The 20,208-nt window shown below is 30.5% G+C and overlaps 1 protein-coding gene across 5 annotated transcripts in view; it reads right to left on the bottom strand.

Moving 5' to 3' along the window:
- Window positions 1-20,208, bottom strand: part of LOC136990354 (uncharacterized) — a 63,318-nt gene that overhangs the window by 4,272 nt on the left and 38,838 nt on the right. For all 5 annotated transcript variants that reach the window (XM_067288744.1, XM_067288746.1, XM_067288747.1 and 2 more), the window contains 7 exons: window positions 19,968-20,101; window positions 18,544-18,648; window positions 18,257-18,441; window positions 15,481-15,583; window positions 13,505-13,666; window positions 8,940-9,136; window positions 632-840 (listed from right to left, as the gene is read on the bottom strand). In XM_067288744.1, the coding sequence (XP_067144845.1) occupies window positions 632-840; window positions 8,940-9,136; window positions 13,505-13,666; window positions 15,481-15,583; window positions 18,257-18,441; window positions 18,544-18,648; window positions 19,968-20,101 (1,095 nt within the window). The remainder of the gene's footprint in view (window positions 1-631; window positions 841-8,939; window positions 9,137-13,504; window positions 13,667-15,480; window positions 15,584-18,256; window positions 18,442-18,543; window positions 18,649-19,967; window positions 20,102-20,208) is intronic.

Here is a 20,208-nt window from a genome sequence, read left to right on the forward strand (position 1 = left end):
TATTCCTGGAGCTAAACTGTTTTGATGTTGTCTTTGCCGTTTGTTAGTAGCCCGAAGAAGCCGAGATTGTGTTTATAAGTTATTTTTATTTTTGTGTGTTTGGCAGCATTCTTTAAAAAATGCTATAAGAAAAATAATTAGAACTTTCAGTTCAATCTTCTAGTTTATACATTAAACTTGATGCGGGCCTATGAAAGAAATTGAAAATGTTTGTTTGAATAAAATATAGTGTTGCTGGAAAAAGTATTGTTGTTCAATCTACAATAATATAATAAAAAATGGGGATCTGTGACTTCATTTTGAGAGTGGGGTCAAGGTGATAATGTTAAGATCACTAGCATGGGTGCAAGCAATTTGTTTTACTCTTTCTTATGCCAGTTATGACATCACTGCCATGTTAGCAGCAAATGATCATCATGGATGGTCCCCTCAAAACATTATTATTGAGTTGCTAGCACTGACTCAATTGTTAGTCATGCTTTGACATGTATAAAACTAGGCACAGTTTGTTTTATCAGTTCTAACTTTTCCAAATATATGCACATTTATGAATCAAAACATAGTTTACAGTTAAGTTTGCTAACAATCTTCAACACTATCCAAAATAATTAAATGAGAAACATGACTGTACCTGCTCCAAGACTTAATCTCACTCCTCCCAAAAAGTCATTGCTAGTAATTTTATCATAATCCCATAAGGTCAGTTCCAAACACCTCTCTTTTAAGTCGTCTAAGGTGACATCTTCGTATACAAAGGTATGGTACCACTTTGGATTTGATGTCTTCTTTACAACAGGAGTTTTCTGCTTACTAGCTTTACTCTTGTCAGGCAAGAGATAACTAAAATATAAAAAAAAACATTTCATTTTATATATAAATTTTATATATTGGTATATTATAAAATATGTAGATAAAATGTTAAGATCATATCAACATAAATTATTTTTATAAAAGGTTAAAGGAAACTTTTACTGTCTTAAAATTAAATTTTGGGTTGTCAAGTGTTTATTGTTAAATTTCATATTTATTTGACTTATTATTATTAACTCTTTCTATCCTGTGGACATTAAGATAGCCTTTTTTCCATATCCAACATGGATTTGACCAGGTCACAATAGCTAGATAGTGAGGATAGACCACACATGAAAAATTCCTAGTGAGTTGCTCGCTTGCTTCTACATTCACTGTGGCATAACCATTGTAACTCCTTCCACAGCAGTCACAATTATACAGCTCCTTCAGATTACTTATGATGATGTGTACTTATACATAATGGTAAGTCATTTCAACTTTGCAAACTGTAGAACACAAAACACATTCTTCGCTGTGAAGTTGCCATTTTTGTTTATGGCACATTCAAAGGTAGTAAACAACAAGATCTTTTAATGAAAATGGTAAATATAACTTGGACAGTTACTCTATCAATTGGTGTGTATTGCATACTTCTTGGATAATAATTAACTTAATTACAGTATTTTAAAATGGTGCATCCATTTTGGAAGACCCTTTCTATGAATCAATTTGGAAGTTCATAACAACAGGTTATCCTTTATCCAAGTTATCATTTGATATAATCATTAAATCATTATACATTTATGTGTAACTGTCAAACAGATAAAAGACTTTTTTAAGTTTCCAATCTAAATTTAAACTTACATCCCAGAACACAGGCTGATACTTTGGTCATTTCAACCATCTAGCCATAAAACAAAAGATTTGTGAGGTACAATATAAGTATACATCCAGGAATAATTAGCTAAATATATAATTTTAATGTATGGTAATTCAAAGAGTGTGGGAAATCATCTTTTTTCTATAAAATGGTAGTGCAAGTCAAATTATATCAGGTTACTATGACTTTGTTATCTTCAAAGTTTGTATTAATAGTAGCAGACTATTATTATTTATATTAAAAGGATAAAAAGAAAACTGTGCATTAATTGTATAACAATAGAAGAGATAAAAGAAAAATACATTAATAGAATTTGAAGAAAAAATTTAATAGGAGTTTAGTGTAAAAAAAACTTTGAGAGATACTAAAATACCTGTTTCTAATGCATTAATTAATCTATTTCTAACTCTAGATTTCTCTTTTTTTCAGAAGTGATCTAGAATTAGAAAGGAGGTCTTCGTAAAACTAATTATTTTTGATTATAGTTTTACAAAGACGAAACTCGCAAAGATCTCGTATTGCCAAAGAATCTTTAATAACTTTGTAATGTAAATGAGCAATTCTTTATTGTGACATTGTCACAATGCCAAGCTGCAATATTTAATCACACTTTTAATTTAAAATATATGGTCTCCATCTCAACTTATAATGTACAAGGGCAAGCCACCGCTACTTTTTATTTAAGAATGGAGTTGTGCCGGTCGTCTATCCGACATTTTTCGAGGGAAAATTTCTGAATTAAAATAATGTAACTTCCAGTCTGTATCAGAAGTTCATATATAGTTATCTAGTCTTGTCTTTCATCTATCTAACTCCATTCTCGAAATTAAAGACAGATAGACAGACGAACAAACGACGGTGGAAATTAATAAGTCTACAATTTTCAAATTGCAGCCCAAAAACCGTCTTAATAATCAGTGGCATAACTAAGGTTTTGCTCTAAGGCAGCTAGATGCAGTTTTCTATATCATATAGAGAATCCATCACAAAGAAAATAGAAATGTAGCTCTATTAACTGTCATATAATTCATATAATGCTATAAAAATTATATACATCCTCTATTTGAAAAAATGTTTTTGTAATATATCTTCTAGTTTTTTTTATGTAGATAAAATATCTTTACATATAAATATTTATAGATTATTGTAAAATATGTAGTATCTAGAACTTAAAATGATTTTGGTAACTTTGGTAATATTCAAATCCAAAATCTGAATATCTGTCTTAAGAATTGTTACTTTGATTATTACTAATAAATTTCCATTTAAAAAAAATACACTAACTCCTAATAATAACTCCTCAAAAACACCGGACTACATGTAAATCTTCCAGTCAAAACCTAATATCTGGTGCAAACCAATTATATTTTCATGGCAAACGTTTTCGGACACCTCACTGTGACCTTCCTCAAGCCTTCCTGTCTTCTTAAATGATTTACTTAAACGATTTTCGAACAATCGATTGCTTGAATAGTGATTGTTCGAAAATCGTTTAAGTAAATCATTTAAGAAGACAGGAAGGCTTAAGGAAGGTCACAGTGAGGTGTCCGAAAACGTTTGCCATGAAAATATAATTGGTTTGCACCAGATATTAGGTTTTGACTGGAAGATTTACACTAACTCCATTTATATGTTTCTGAGTTGTACATTTTTTGCAATAGATTTCCCACTCATATGTCACTTTTTTTGATATTCTAAAGCACTATTTTCTCACTTATTCACTTTGAAGTAGAAAAATTTAAAGCAATTGTTAAAAAAAGCAGGAAAGCAAATTATGTATTAACTTTAGGTTAGTCCACTGATAGCAAATTGCTGATAAATACAAAAAAACGAAGTGAATAATACATGTGACACGGTTTCCAACAAGTTTTCTTGTTTAGTAAATCACTCCACCAGTCCCCCATATTGAAAATTTTTGCTTTCCAATTTGTCAGTGTAAGCTAAGTTTTAGAATGATTCTTCATTCTTTCATGCGACTGAGGTTTCAGCAGAAAGAGACAAAACTTGATCACTTTTAAAGTACTTTGCTCGTTCACTTATTCAAAAATATTGTGAAGATTCGTCAATTCCTGGTGCAGCTGTTTCTACTTTTGTTTTCCTTTTCTGTGTATATAGCATATCCTTTCTAGTTTTACCTGCACTTTTATCTATATATAGATATTTTAGATATAGATAAAACTCGACCACCTGCTCTATACGTATATTGATATACCTGTAGAGCTAGTGGTCGAGCAGAACCGAATTGTTAGTCGACGAAGACGAGAGAGGCCAAAGTTTGATTTCTTTTAGTGAAAGGGTACCATGTGAAGTTCCAGTCTTATCATTAAATGATTTTAAAATGATCCATGGGTCTCCACAAGCAGTGAAGCAGGGTGATAGTGGCAGTGTGCCTGTCAGTGCTAGAATTTAGTAGTGATTTCTGACAGGTACACCTGATCTCTGGCTGTCACTGTATGTGATTTGGGCTGCAGCCTGTAGACGGATGGATGTGAGAAGGCTGTGCAGCCTATAGTGTATACTAGGACATCGCACGGCTTTATCATGATAAAAATGAGGCAGAGCTGGAAAGAAAAGAGTGATCATTGCACTTGATTTAAAACACAATAGAATTAATTTTATTGTGTTTTAAATTAGCAATATTTTCATAAACATTGTACACTCTAACTGTAATATAAATAAAAATTCTATATTGTGAACATAATAGTCATAGTAGAAAATTTAAAGAAAGTATTGAAATTATAAGATCTAATAATAAACTTAATAAGAATTTAAGAATTAAAATGTGTTAACAGTATATGGCTGCTGTCTGATGATATGTACTGTACAATATTATTGGTACTGTATCCAACGTAGAAAATGGAACTTTGCAAGTAATTTCCTAAATGAAAATTACATCAAGGTATGTAAAATTTCATTGGAGAATTAGGCATTGTATGGTTTTAAAATTTAGCATTGTATCAATAGCATGCTGTCATTGGAAGCGGTGGAAGCGCTGCTTCCCTTGTGTTTTTTAAAAAATAAATACATATTGTGCGATTATTTTCATATAATTAAAATTAATATTTTATTATAACTGCATTATGTATCTTATTACAAATTTCTATACTACATGTGAAAAAAACGATAAGATTGCTATTGTATATTCCAGTGGCGTGCCGTGACATTTGATGATAGAGAAGTTGTGTTTCTGTAAGAAGCCGACTTTCAGGGGCAACCAATTAATTGCGCGTCAGGGCCCATTCATATTCACTTGTTCAATAAGCCAGTAAAAACCGTATACTTCTTTAAATGTATTTTTAATAGATTATCCGACGTACTTAATAAATAAGAAAGTTCAATATAATTACCTCCGTTATTAGATTCAATAAATTCCCTACGCCCTCTAAATGCCAATTCTCGCTTTGAGAAAAAACATATAACATCTATTAATTTAGATATACCTATTAATCGTAATTATCTTGTTATAATTTTCAATATTTATTTTATATTGTCTACCAATGTTAAATTCTATTCTATTTTGATTTCCAAATTGCTTCAATTTTACGAAAGAATCGTCATTCGTCATAAATTTTATCGTCAAAATGTCGAAATTTTTTGTTGACGTATTTATATATAATTTAGGCATTGGTCTTTTTCTTTTAATAATGTTTTCTTTTTCATTATATGGTCTCGAGCCAAAACTTTTTTAAAATAAATTTTTGAATCACTAGCCACGATATAAGGGCTAAAATTAAAATTATCAGAAAAACTTACTTGGTAAAACAAAATGTGTGACGAATATATACCTAGTACAAAAAATTCTTCAATTGTATAAATATAGTTTTAATGAAACTTATAATTAAATATAACTTTGTGAAGAAACGTACATAAAAATAACAAAATATTCTTTACTTTTTAAATCTTAAAACAATCCACTTAGTGAAATACTGCAGCTCCCTACGAGTGGCTAACAAATGAAATCAGAGATGGTCCAGGTAGGTGTGTCCGTGCCAAATCCCGAGGGTGCCGATACCGGTCAATGTCAAATGCCTCTTTTGTCGCATCACTAGTATATCTCAAAGGATGCGACGGGGTTGTTGTAGATTTTAAATGTTTCTCACCGTAGCTGTAAAAATCTAAATATGTCAAACTTAACAGATTGTCCGTCGTTTGTTTTCTAACTAATTCGTTTTAGGATCGAGTGTTCACAGAAATTTCCAAAATTTACAACTTTTCGGTCACTCTCATTGAACTGGAGAAATTTCTGTTTTTATTACATCTAATATTACGAAGAGATCAGACCCCACTGTACTCGGCAAGAGATTGGTTCGGTTAAGCTTCTGTTTAAGTAAAATTTCGGCTCTTTCATCAGGGTTTTATTTATGTTTCTAATTCCTTAATCGCTTAATTATTTAACTACTTCTTAAGTAGAAATAAGTCAAAACCGGTTACTTTGTACTCGAATATCTGTAGTCTTGGGAAAGAAGTGGAAAGAAATTTTTATAACAACGGATACATAAATCGTAAATTTAAGGAAAATAAATTCTAAAGCTTTTTTTGTACCATTGTACGTCTCATTCATTAAATTTGGTTGTAAATGATGCAACCAAAGTAACAGTTAATTTTTTATCACTGTACTAGAATTGTACACGTTTTTTCTGCATCCCCTTACAGATGGGAGATACTAAATCATAATATCACCGGTTTAACATTGAAATCTGTAAGTAATATAAGATGGGAGAGCAGAATAAACGCGGAATAAATGTATCAAATATTTTAATAGATTTTTTTAAAACTCCTGTCAACTATACAGAACTATCATAAAAACATGCCAGTAAACTTCTATCGGTTGGGTTAAGTTATAAATCTAGTCTACAGTAAGCAACCTTTTTTATAACGTGGGCCAGAATAAATTTTACGTTTTTTTTTCCGCGGGCCATAGTAGTTAATTGACGCTTTCTTGTGACTCGTAATTTTTTTAGTCTGCAAATATGAAATAAATAAATAAAAAGTTAATTACTACATTTATTTCTCTTATCGTTTTCGAAAATTACAAAGAATTGGAAAAATAACTATTAATTAGTTATTTTTCCAATTTAATAATCTATTAAAGATCTCGCGGGCCGGATAGAAACTTTTCGCCAGCCGTAGCTGGCCCGTGGGCCGGGGGTTGCCCGCCGTTGATCTAGTCTGCTCATGATTCACATAATCGGGTGAGGGTGGCCGAATATCTAGCAGGCGGCTAACAGCCCACAACCGCTCCGGGATATAAAGTAGGACTCTTTACGCGTGTGTCGCTTCTACCAGCTAAACCGGGTGAGGTTGGTGCTCTGTAAACCGCATGTGACAATGCCTATATAATCTGGCTGATTGGAAACTGACCTGGTTTCGACACTCCTTCTGCTACCGAATTATTCGAATATACAATAGCAATCTTATCGTTTTTTTCACATGTAGTATAGAAATTTGTAAAAGATACATAATGCAGTTATAATAAAATATTAATTTTAATTAATGCAAAGTACGTTAAAATATGAAAATTTATATTTTATAAAATACAAGGGAAGGTCATTGGAAGGTGGAATCGGCGCTTCCATCGCTTCCAATGACGGCACGCCACTGGTATATTCGAATATTAGTGGTGGAATGGAAGCACCGTATTGTCAGCTTCCAAATAGCCAGATTATACTCATTCGTGCATGCACTTTAAAGAGCACCAACCTCAGCCGGTTTAGCTGGTGGAAGCTACACACATATAACACTTCCAATTCTATCCAGGACCAGTCTTAGAATGTTAGCCACCTGCCTGCCAGATATTTGGCTGCCCTCGCCCAATTATGTGAATCACGAGTAGATAAGAATTTACTGGTATGATGTTTTTATGATAGTTTGTATAGTTGATAGGAGTTAAAAAAATCCATTAAAATATTTGATAGTTTTATTCTACTCTCCCATCTTATATTATTTACGGATTTCAATGTTAAACCAGTGATATTACGACTTCGTATGTCCCATCTGTAAGGGGATGCAGAAAAAATGTGTACAAATCTTGTACAGTGTTAAAAAATTAACTATTACTTTGGCAGCATCATTTACAACCAAATTTAATGAAAGATGCATAAAGTACAAAAAAAAGCTCTAGAATTTATTTTCCTTAAATTTGCGATTTATGTATCGGTTGTTATAAAAATTTCTTTCCACTGTTTTCCCAAGACTACAGATATTCGAGTACAAAGTACCCGGTTTCAACTTATTTCTACTTAAGAAGTAGTTAAATAATTAAGAGATTGGGGAATCGGGGACATAGATAAAACCCTGCCGAAAGAGCCGGAATTTTACTTAAACAGAGATTGGTTTGGTTAAGCTTTTATTAGTGTACACTGGGGACTGATTTATTCGTAATATTAAATGTAATAAAGACAGAAATATTTCCAGTTCAATGAGAATGACCGAAAAGTTGTAAATTTTGGAAATTTCCATGGACCCTGGTCCTAAAACGAATTAGTTAGATAACAAATAATGAACAATCTATTAAGTTTAACATATTTAGATTTTTATAGCTATGGCAAGAAACGTTTAAAATGTACAACAACCTTGTCGCACCCTTTGAGGTATACGAGTGATGCAACAAAAGAGGCGTTCGACATTGACCGGTATTGGCACCCTCGGGATTTGGCAGCCCGCGTGCATGCACCTACTGGGACCGTCTCTGATTCCATCCATTAGTCACTCGTAGGGAGCTATTTGACTAAGTGGATTGTTTTAAGATTTAAAAAGTAAAGATTTTATGTTATTTTTATGTACGTTTCTTCACAAAGCTATATTTAATTATAATTTACTTTAAAATAATAAAAACTTACTTGGTGAAATGAAATGTGTGATGGATGTACAGTTCATACTCGTACCTGGTACAAATATTCTTCAATTGTATGAATAAACTTTTATTTATAATTTTAGCCTTTATATCGTGGCTAGCGATTCAGAATGTAATTGTGATATTAAAAATACATTTAGTGAAGTCTACGGTTTTTACTGGCTTATCGAACAAACAATACGAATGGAACCAAGATCATCACTGATGCGCAATTAACCGAGTTCCCCTGGAAGTCGGCTTCTCACAGAAATACAGCTTTCCTATCATCAAATGTCACGGCACGCCACTGCATTGTATAGTTTTAGGAGTTTTTAACTGGTTTACTGTACATGGTGGTGTTTTGGTGTTATGTATGTCAACAATAGAATAAGTGTTAACACTTCATGGTGTATCAAAACAATATATCATATTTACCTTTTACAGAAAGGATCAGATGTACCATTTGAACGTGTTGCCATCAGATTTCTTGCTTCTTTCATAAGTACGTGAAGTGAACCTTTAGCAAAAAGTCCAGGATATTTGTACTTTTTGATATTTAGATCTGCAGGAACATATTTTAAAGCAAGAAACAAATCTCCTTTGAAAGTGAAGGGTGACTCTAAAGTATCCAACTATTTATAAAATAAATATTATTTTCATTAATAAAATTAATTACATAAAAGATTAAGATAAAAATATATTAAATAATGTTAAATATTTTTAATGAATAAAATGCTATATAAAATCACAAAGTCCTCTTTTTCATGACCTTCAGTTAAATCAGTTGGTGAGGAACAAAGCCAACATATCCAATTAAACCGTCTGTGAAAATTTCTATGGTGCCAGCCCATATTTTAACATTTGAGGTTGCAAATTTACCAACTTTATTACTCATAAAACGATGAATTTTCAAAACTTTACCAGTAATTTTCCAATTTTTACTCCGAACATAAAAATTCACGTGCCGAAAACTGTTTAGTTGCCGACTCATTATCGGGTCGGCAACTAAACGATCTTCAACATTCTAAGACCAATTTAACGGCCAATAGATGTGCTCACTTTCAAATAAACGTATTCCATTTTGTCAACTAAAATATTACTCGACGAAATTTGTTACTGCATTCTAAGTGTTACGAATTAAGAAACAAATTGCCAAACTCTACAGCATGGTGACGTAAAATGATACTTTTAAAATTGTAAAGAAATAATGTTGTAAACTACATTTATGATTTAAATAAAAGCATTCGATTGTCCGTTTTTATTTTATTCGACGTTTTAAGCAACAGAAAATTCAATAATATAGTTTCATAAAAATAATTGGATCAAACTGTCTGTCGATCTTTGCTTAACTCTCAAGTTAACAATTCATCAATGTAATAAGTATGAAATTATAATTCACAAGAATTAAGGATATAATTTTCCAAATTAAACAAATATTCTTTATATTAGCTTTACTAATTAAAATTCTTATGTAAAGATTATATAATTATGGTTAAAATAAACAATGTATATATTTTGTAAATAATCTATAATAATGAATGATGAAAAAAATGATTTTTTGACACTTTTTTTCTTATCAAAGGAACTAAAAATTAGAGAAATTTTCCACATAAACGAATTCCGAAAAAAGAATTTTAATACGACTAAGAAATTCTTGAGAACTGATTCATTTTCAAATGAATATCCGATTATTCAGAAGCCAGTCTGAGTCGGAACAAGCCAAATATAGAAGTCACTCCATTCAAAAAAATTCTTTAGTCATTAAAATACATTCATCTTAACATTCATTTTATTGAATTGAATTTAAATAGTTCAAAGTGATCTTCGGCAGCGTAAATTCTTTTATGCTTCTATCAATAAGCATCGATCATTAAGTTGTAAATTTTAATCATTTAATTGATATTTAATTGTTAATTTTTATAAACAATGGCTGTTAAATATTAAAATTCTTATGAGATTACTGTTAGTAAAAAATTTATAATTTAAATGAAAAAATATCTGATGATAATTCCTAATTTTATGTGAAATTTGAGTGAAATTTCGGTAACATTATTAAATGATTTGAACTTAAATTATTATTATTATTTATTCTAAAAGATATTTTAATTATCATCAATGTTTATGCATAACGTTTTAAGATTAGTCATCACGATATAATCAGGAAACTAGAAAAAAATTATTGACTTTAAAATTAATTACAGAAATGAAACTTTAATTTGTTAAATGTGTTTGAGAGTAAGAAATGTATCGATTATTTATAAAAATTAACATAAAATACTACAAATTCGTGGATTTTATTGCATTAGACTGTATATAAGTACCGTTAAATACAGTCGACTCCGCATAAGTCGACACTCGTTGGTTACGTAGTCAGTTTTTTGTGGTCCCGGCCGACTTACATAGGCATTAATGTTAAAAAACTCGGTTTACTCGACATCGTTTAACTCGTCACCACTGGATAAATCAACATACTTTTTCTGTTTCACACTTTTTAGACGTCTAATAAGTCGACTCCCCTCCTGAAAAAAATGAGTTCACGCCGTACAATAAGCTGCGTGGTGTGAACTCATTTTCCAGGGAGGGAGTCGACTTATCAGATGTCTAAAAAGTGTGAAACAGAAAAAGTATGTTGATTTATCCGGTGGTGACGAGTTAAACGATGTCGAGTAAACCGAGTTTTTTAGCATTAATAACATTAATGCCTATGTAAGTCGGCTGGGACCACAAAAACTGACTAATTAACCTACGGTGTCGAGTTATCCGGGTGTCGACTTATGCGGAGTCGACTGTATATCAGTTTTCTCATACTTCTCATTAAAATAATAATCTCTTAAATATAATAAATGATCTTCTTCAAGGAATCTTCAGTTTTTCTTTAGTACTTTTGAAGGGTAAATCTCACCATATTCAAATCAATAAATAATTTTAATATATAAGAAATTTCCCATATTTACTAATTAATTAACACCAGAACCCCCAGATTGGTCATTTTGACCAGTTTTGTTTTTTAATTTGCTATAGTATATAACATTTGTTTTACAAATATCATATCGTTTTTGATTTTTCATGTAATAAAATAAAATTTGCTAAAATTAATCAATACACCTTTAACGACAGTGGGTGAAATTTTAAAAACAGGGAAGTGTACGACCCTGTTAATGCAGACAGTTAAGAAGACGGCCCATCGTAAACAGCATTATTTAAAATTCGCCCACCGTTAAAGGCGCGTCGATTAATTTAGCCGAGCAGCCGCAATAACTGGAGTTTGTCCTTATTATAAAATCAAAATTATATATATTTTTACCTACTTCTTTGCTATTGTGAAATGTTAGATGGTGTTTTACCCAATAAAGTAGTCAGATTGACTGACTACAGGTACTCCTCACTTTATGACCTATCTGGTTGTAAGTGCGAGTGGTCGTTAAGCAATCGAGTTTCGACCTGCAATTTGGGGAATTCCCTTTCTCAGCTTGAGTGTCAGTCGATGGCGATTGGTGACATGCGCACTAAGCATACTATAATAGTCTTTTTATGAATAAATTTGAAGTTTGTTGCATAATTTGTATAATTTTACAACAATCCTATATTCCCAGCACAAGTTCCTTGCTTAATGACGTAGTCGTCGGAACAGAACTTGGTCATAAAGTGAGGAGTACCTGTAGTTTATCAGTTTGTTGTTGCTGTTGCTGGTCAAATTGAACAGCAACAGCAATTACAATGTCTAAGATAAAAGAGAAATTTACAGTCTCCTTTGTGCAATAAGATCTAGCTAATGTTTTTTCAGATGTAAAGATAGGAAATAAATCAATTTTGAGAAAAGTTCAAAAAAATTCTGAATTATAAGTAAGAAGTGATATTTAAGAAAGTCTTGAATGTTTCGAAAGTTTGGGAATTCGGTTTTAAGCTGCCATTGTTAAAAATTCTTTGTATATTTTGAATAATTTGTCTTTATTTCGGACAAGGTAAAATGTAATGAAGTATCACCGGTAACTTTCAAGAAGTTTGGTTGGAAAATTTCTACTCATAAGTGAAAAAAGTGATGTAAAATACTATTATTTTATAACAATATAAAATATGGAGCTGAAGTCTTAAATCAAAGAGCAAGAAAATTTAAGTAAAAGCATATTTAAGCCTGTCACTTTATATATTTTTAGTGTCGACACACAAATAAAATATCTTAAATTTAAAAATTCCAAGAAATGATATACATGTCAAATGATTAAATGAAAAATAACATTTTGATATATGTACTCAATATAAACAAAAAAGGGGATACGCGTACTTCATCAATATAAAACACTTTACAAAAATACCACATTAAACAAAATGTCATTTGGTTTTAACAGCTTTTTTATAAACACAAAATATACATGCAAGTACTTCTGATGATGTATTATCATCTTTGTCAGGCAAGAATTTTTTGTATAATAGAATACCAAACAGAAATTCTATCCCAACGAAGTTGATATTACACGACTGAAAGTAATTGCGGGTATATTTTTTATGTTTATAAAAAGACATTAATGCTAAAAGACAATTTATTTAATGTGTAATTTTCGTAATTTTTCATGAAGCGTATGTTAAAACACATTAGAATACAGTATATTAAGTTCAAAAAATGTAATAGAGTTTCAGTTTCACAAATTGTATTTCAATTAAAGTTAACATAAAGTTTTTCTTGAAAATGTTATTACTTATCGAAGTTATATGGAATTTTTATGAAAATAGATCAAAATGACTGGGCTTAGAATGGAATTCTACATGGAGTACAGTAGCTGGCAATTCTAGTAATAATTACTGTGGGGATCTTCCTAATCATCTTACAAATTTTTACTCCATTTAAAAAACAAAATTAAGTTAACGTATTTGAATAAATTTGCATTTTGATTTAGTAGAAACTACAAGAAAAACTGATAAATATAAGAAAAGATGAACTAATTATATAAAGAATTATATCAAAATAAATTAAGAATAAACAAAAAAATTAAATAAATATTTACCCTTTCTTGTAGAGGATACCATTTAAGACCAGAATTTTCAAGTAATTTTTGTCCAAGCGCTAATAAAATTTCTCCTAAGAAATCATTGCGTCCAAACATATCGCTATGCCAAACTGAAAGCCATAGCGTACGTTGTTCCAATTCATTTATAGTTACAGGAAACTAAAAATATTTAAATAGAATTATAGAAAACTGATATTTAATAATGCAAAAATAAAATATATAATACTTTTATAGTGTTCATTTAATGTACTGTTTGGTTATTACAATAGGAATCATATACCACATACCAGAAATACACAACAGCTGCTGCATCCCCTATTGGAATTTTATATATTACCTATATACTTTATATATATATATATAAAGCAATAACATCAAAGTCAGACCCCTACCTCTATGTCCCCCCTGATTTATTTAAGTCATTTGTGCCATTATGATAAGTTTGGGTTTGAGGCATATTAATAGCCAATAAAAAGTTAGCATTTTGTTTCATTAAAGATAAACTACTACATTTCACCCGAGCAAAATTCTAATACTAAAACTCATCTTATTATGGCAACACAGCACTAAAAGGAGGTAAAGCTTGAGATTGAACAAGGTGATGATAAAGGTTGAGTGAGGTTAAAGCAAGTCTTTCAAGTTCCATTGACAATGTGTGTGTGTTGTTACCAAGAAAACAGATTTGATAAAATATCTTTTTGAATCTTTGCTACTTTGTACCTTATGAACCGACGACTGAAAAAAACCATGTGCGACGAAAAAGACAAAAGAGAAAGCTCACCACTAACATTTTTGAACTCCCCTAAGTTCTTCTTCGGGTGTTAAAAGGAATTCTGACGGAACATAAAACATTTGGACTACAAATATTTGATGAATTATTCGAATCCGACAATCAAGAAATATTTGTCAAGTCGTGCATGCACGTTCGTCTGGCTAGCAGATCTTGACATTTAAACATCGGTGTCAATCGGCGGCTGACAGGCTACCGACAAAACCAATTCCTTTTTATAATTGGTGCATGTGGTGATAAGGCTAGATTTATATATGTAAACAGCTTCCAACCATCTTAGGTGTTCTGTCTGGGGTAAAGTGAGAATGTGCTTTGCCTGGTTAAAGGCTGCCCTGGTGTTGTGTGTTGTTGCTTTTGCTACTTTATTTCATTATTGTACATAGTTGGGCTTAGAAGAATAAATAGATTTTTTCATCATTTTGTATAGTAATTATTTTGAGTTTTTTGATTCATTAACAATTTTTGTTACTTCTTGCCAGTGTAAAGTCCAAGTTTGGCACTAACTGAACCCTTGTTTATGTAATGCACCATTAGAAAATTAACCAGGCTCTTGATAGAAATAGATAAGACATTACAAAATAAAATTATGCTATAATTTATCCCGCTTTCTTTCTACTTTACAAAAACTTACATTAATATTTAGGTTCATAAAAATGAATTGTATAACTATACAGGAGCCACAATAAAGGTCTAAAAGAACTGAAGTATTTAACCACCATGGCAATATTGTTAGAGTAATGGCCGATCTTTCACTCCAAAACAGTAAAATTAAATTAATTAATTTATAATTATTACATTTAAATAGTGATGGCAGCTCGACAGCCTACCTCCTGTCAAATTGCTTTGTAATTATTCAGCCTTATAGACCAATAAAGAATTTGGCTGTTCGTTTGATATTTAAAATTATGTTAATATTGTTTGTCTGGATTTTTATAATTTTTGTTTATTTTATATATAGAAAATTAAGTACAAAATATACTTAATAAAATCTAATTCAAACTGTTTTTAATGGGTCAAGTAATGTTTAGAAAAGTCAATTGCTTTTTCTTGTTGACCCTTGATGAGAGTAAGTATTAATGTTGTTATTAATAATTAAATTTCTATTTGAAATTACTGAAATAAAATAAATTACAAGTTTTTGTGAAGTCCATTCAATAAAATAAATTTTAGAAAGTTAACTTACTCTCAGTACTTCATCAAAAGTAGGATTAATGGTGTGTTTCTTGACTTTAGTTTTCCTTTTTCCGCTCTTGGTCCGATCGGGTAAAAGATAAACTTTAACGTATCTAAAATAATAAATAAAAGTATTTTTTTAAAATTTTGATCAATTTTAACATAATAAATAAATTCAATAGAAATATATACGCATAATAATCTTTAAATTAAAATAATTTATTCAGAAAAATAATGGTTTCACAATGCCAAATATGCAAAACCAGTTGTTATCATTACAAATTTTCTTTCTCTTGCTTGAATTTTTAAAATAATTAGTTTTAAACAATATAAATTTGAAAATCATTTGCTTAAGTCCAGTGGTGTAGCAAACGTAACTGGCACCTGACACTTTATTGCGTCCTCCTCCCCCCTCCAGAAACACATATAGTTCGTCTTGGAGACCATTTGGGCACTTCTCTGCAAGTGGCGCCTAGCGCACGATACACCCCCTCGCACCCCTCTTGCTATGCCACTGCTTAAGTCCATTAAGAAGTCATTTAAAATTCGATAAGATTTTTAATTAAAAAGCTTTCAGAGTCAAAACTCTGCTTAAGAACTAAACCAACTTGTGATTTAACGTTTTGGCTTATTTGTCCAAAAAAACCCTTTTCAGTGGTTATCAAAGTGACCGATTACATCCGGCAAACGTCGCTAGTTTTTAGCTTCGTATTAACAAACACATCGTAAACAAATTTTAAAATTTAATGTACTGTTCGTTCCCATTTCATTCAATCCCGACAAAGGTTAAATAGACTTAACTGGAAAAATTTGAGTGAAAATTAAAGTTGTTTGTACCTTGAAAAGTTGTTTAATAATACCCATTTTACCATCTTGTTGTTTTTTGTGTAACTAAAACAGGCTGTTGAATATTTTAAAATTTTGGTTAAATATAATATACCCATTGAAAATATTAGGAAGAAGTTATCTAAATTTATCATACATTCTCTTTAGCATCCTTTCTCGTACAGAAGCAAAAGAATGTCGCGCAAACAGAAAATAAATTGAAAAATTTGTTATGATATAGTAGAAAATATCAGAAGAGTTAGTTACAATAGAATAACAATATCCATCATATTAAAAAATCAGTAGGATTACAGTAGTAGAAACAGGAATAACTAGTCTTATACTTGCAAAATAACTCAAAACTTTAATACTTCTGAGTTTGCGTTTTAACCCGTTTTCTTAAGTTCGGAAAATCCAAGCTTTCTATTGTTTGTTAAACCAGAATCTTAACATTAAAATGTTTGATTTATACTAAAGTTTTGCATTAAATGTTTCCATATTTATTATTTAAGTTGATCCAATATAATATAAACTTTAATACAGAAATTATATATATATATTTTTCAACTTTGTGTTCTGTGGATAACGAGAGAGTATTTTTTAGGTCCGTCGTGGACTCGGTCAAGTGGCGGCAGATGGGGACCCCTGTATCCGAGACAGACCACCTCCAAAGAAATTCCCGAGGTTTGATTATCCAGATTCAATTCCAGATCACCTCTAGAATGCTAAGCTGATGCCTTAAATGCCTCAGCCATCTGGTCTGCTGGAAATTAATATTTTCATAGTGTAATTTAAAAAAAAAAAAAAAGAAATGGATGACAGGTTAATATATTCTACCTCTAAAATAATGCAGACTGCGTCAGATAATAAGTCATTTAATAATTTACTAAATCTAGAATTTTAGTATTTTTCCAGATAAAATATCATATTTCTAAATACTAGTTATAGAAATAACACTGTTTTTGAATGTAAGTTTCACCGTATTAAATACTAATAAATAAAATTTTAATAGATACTTAAAAGATAAAAAGTTATTTGAATAAAAATTAATAATATAACTTTATAAAAATGCAGTAAGACCAGTCTGAATATAGTAACAAGAGTTAGAAATTGAAAAAGAAATTTCTTAAATTCCTAGATTTAAAAAAAACTGTTAAAATACCTTACATATTATTGGCACTTTTACTATAAAAACTACGCACAAAGATTATTTATACGTACGTACAAATGCGCGTGCAAAAAATGGGTCACTCTACGTAGATTTTGATCAAATTAATGTACATTTAATTAATAAAATCAATGAAAAATTAATTAATTAATTAAATACAGTTAACAATTAAAAAAATGCAAAAACCTTGATAAGTAAAACAAAAAAAACCTTGTATTTAATACTACTTTCGGCATGCAATGAATTTAAACTTAGTTGTTATTCTGCACATTCAATGAAATATATTTTCTACGTAGATTTTGTTTGAAATTTACTTACATCCTTTTCTTGTTTATATTTTTTAATTGGATTCTAGAAACTCAATTATCGTAGCTATTAACGAACTGCACAAGTAAATCTGGCTAGCGTATTTTATTATTCTTTGAAACATTTTAATTTATTATTTCAGTTATATAAAGTTAAACAGGATAACTTCTAGTCCTGTTACTCTTGACTTTTTCAAGGACAATTTTAATATTTATGCAGTTTAATACAAACATATAATAAAAATTTAATACACACAAAACAGCATTTCTCTGTTATCTATCTGTAGAACACATACAGAATTTGATATTAATTTTGTTCTATGTTTTATAATTAATTTTTTTTAATCATTTATATTCGTTACTCAACTTCACGTATTTGGATACAAATTATTTTTTAAAATTGTTATCGACTCCTAAATAATGAGTAATTTTAAAAAGTAGCAAGCCGATTAGTTTTTTTAATACAGATTTTTCGTGCTATCACTTACGGATCAGAGCGATTTCGTTTTATGTCGACGGGAGCGAGATTACGGCATTCTTTGATGTATATTTCTAATGTTCCATTCTTCTTGTTGTATAGTAATCCAAAAAGAACTTCGCCGGTGACGGTAACCGTACCGTACCGACCGCCTCCGGCAGCACTATAAACGCTAGACATACTCTCACTTCGAGACTGTACAATATAAAAAAATTAAATTACAGTTTTTGTTATGTTACAGTAGGAATTACATTCAAAAACAAAATTAAATATCAATTTATTTATGATAATACTTACTCCAAATGATGATAAGCTAATTTGACTACAACTAGGATAAATAAAACTTGGATCACTTTCTTCTTCCAAAAGTAATGAACTTGCTCTATCAGATCCAGACATACTCTAAGAAATAAATTCACATAATACTTATTTTTTCCATTCTACAGTTTAGAATAAATATTTAATATATCAAATACATATATATATATATATATATATATTAGGGGCTCTCCCCTGATCAGCTTCACACATCAGTTTGTTTGTTTGTTTATTAAGTCATGGCAATGCAAAACTTAGATGATCTGCCTGCGGGATGCCTTCCGGGAGTTCTTTTTAAAGGTGACCGGCAGCTATTTGGGCATTACAGATGTGGAGAAAACCCAAAAAACTCCACGTGGCCAGCCTGTCCTGGCGAGGCACAAACCCACGACCAAACTCCCAGTGTTCGGGGAATAGAACAGCTTGGCCACTGGTGGGTTTCATCACTTCAGTAGTCCAATCTTAGAGTTTTATAGCCTGCACAATGCTGTACACATTTTTTATATTTAAAATAATTCTTTGTAATTATATTCTGTTTGCAATAACTTCATGCATGCTTCTGCAAGAAACAGTTTTCAAAAAACAGTCCTGTTTCTTAACAATCGTCTCCGGGACTAAATTCATAATAATTAACATATGTTAATATTTTTATCATAATATTGCCTCTACAGTGAGATACATAATGCGGAAAGATGCATTTTGTAGCATACAGTGATGATACGGCTACTTTACTTCCTCATTTCACGCACAAAGTTACAGAAAACAGACTATATTTTTATATATTATTTACATTAATTTCATCTGTATATTAAATACTTTAGTAAAAAACAATAATTGATAGTAAGAAATAAAACATTAAAGTTTAAAATAATGTGGAGTAAATTAATAATAAGCATCTTCCAAAATAAACCAATGGCAGTTAAAATCGATTCTTTGGGTTCCATTTCGTTCGACAGGCATAAAAGATTAAAATTTGATGCCTCATGGCACAAACTATTTTTCCACAAATGTAAAAATTACCATAAACATTTCTTCTTTAACCTGATGACGATAGCTTAATGCTATCAATAATATTTGTTTTTTTTTATCGGTAAATTATTCTTTTATGCTGGATTTTTGGTTATTTTGTACTCTTCTCAATATTATCCAGTTTTTGTGTTGTTTATAAACAACAAATTGTTTTAAGTTTGGTTCTAGACCAAAGTGTCTTAAAATTTTTCCATTTGCAACACTTACCCGAGAAAATTTTATGCGACCTTCAGTATACAGGTACATAAGTGGTTCAATTCATTTATATTTCGTGTTGTATATAACGAAAGTGGGTATTAGAAAAGTTTCCCAATCATTTAAGTCTAACTAACGCATTCATATCCTAAAATAAAAGCATTTATAATTATACTAACCTCGGCATATTCTTGGAAACATAATTGGGGCATAGAACCCATTCCGTATCGGGAATCGTCATTTCCGGACGGAGTTCTACTTCTTCCCCCGAGTCTTCCTCTTGGTGAAATTCGATAAGAGGGGCTATTTTCATCTGTTAAAACATTAATTTAATTTAATTAATATTATATTTATAATTATATTCTATATTTGTTTTAGTTTCACTTGTCTACTTGAAACAGTTTGCACAATTAGTAAGAT

The sequence above is a fragment of the Centruroides vittatus genome, unplaced genomic scaffold (assembly GCF_030686945.1).
Source record: "Centruroides vittatus isolate TY-2023 unplaced genomic scaffold, ASM3068694v2 scaffold_907, whole genome shotgun sequence".
In the NCBI taxonomy this organism is placed as follows: domain Eukaryota; kingdom Metazoa; phylum Arthropoda; class Arachnida; order Scorpiones; family Buthidae; genus Centruroides; species Centruroides vittatus.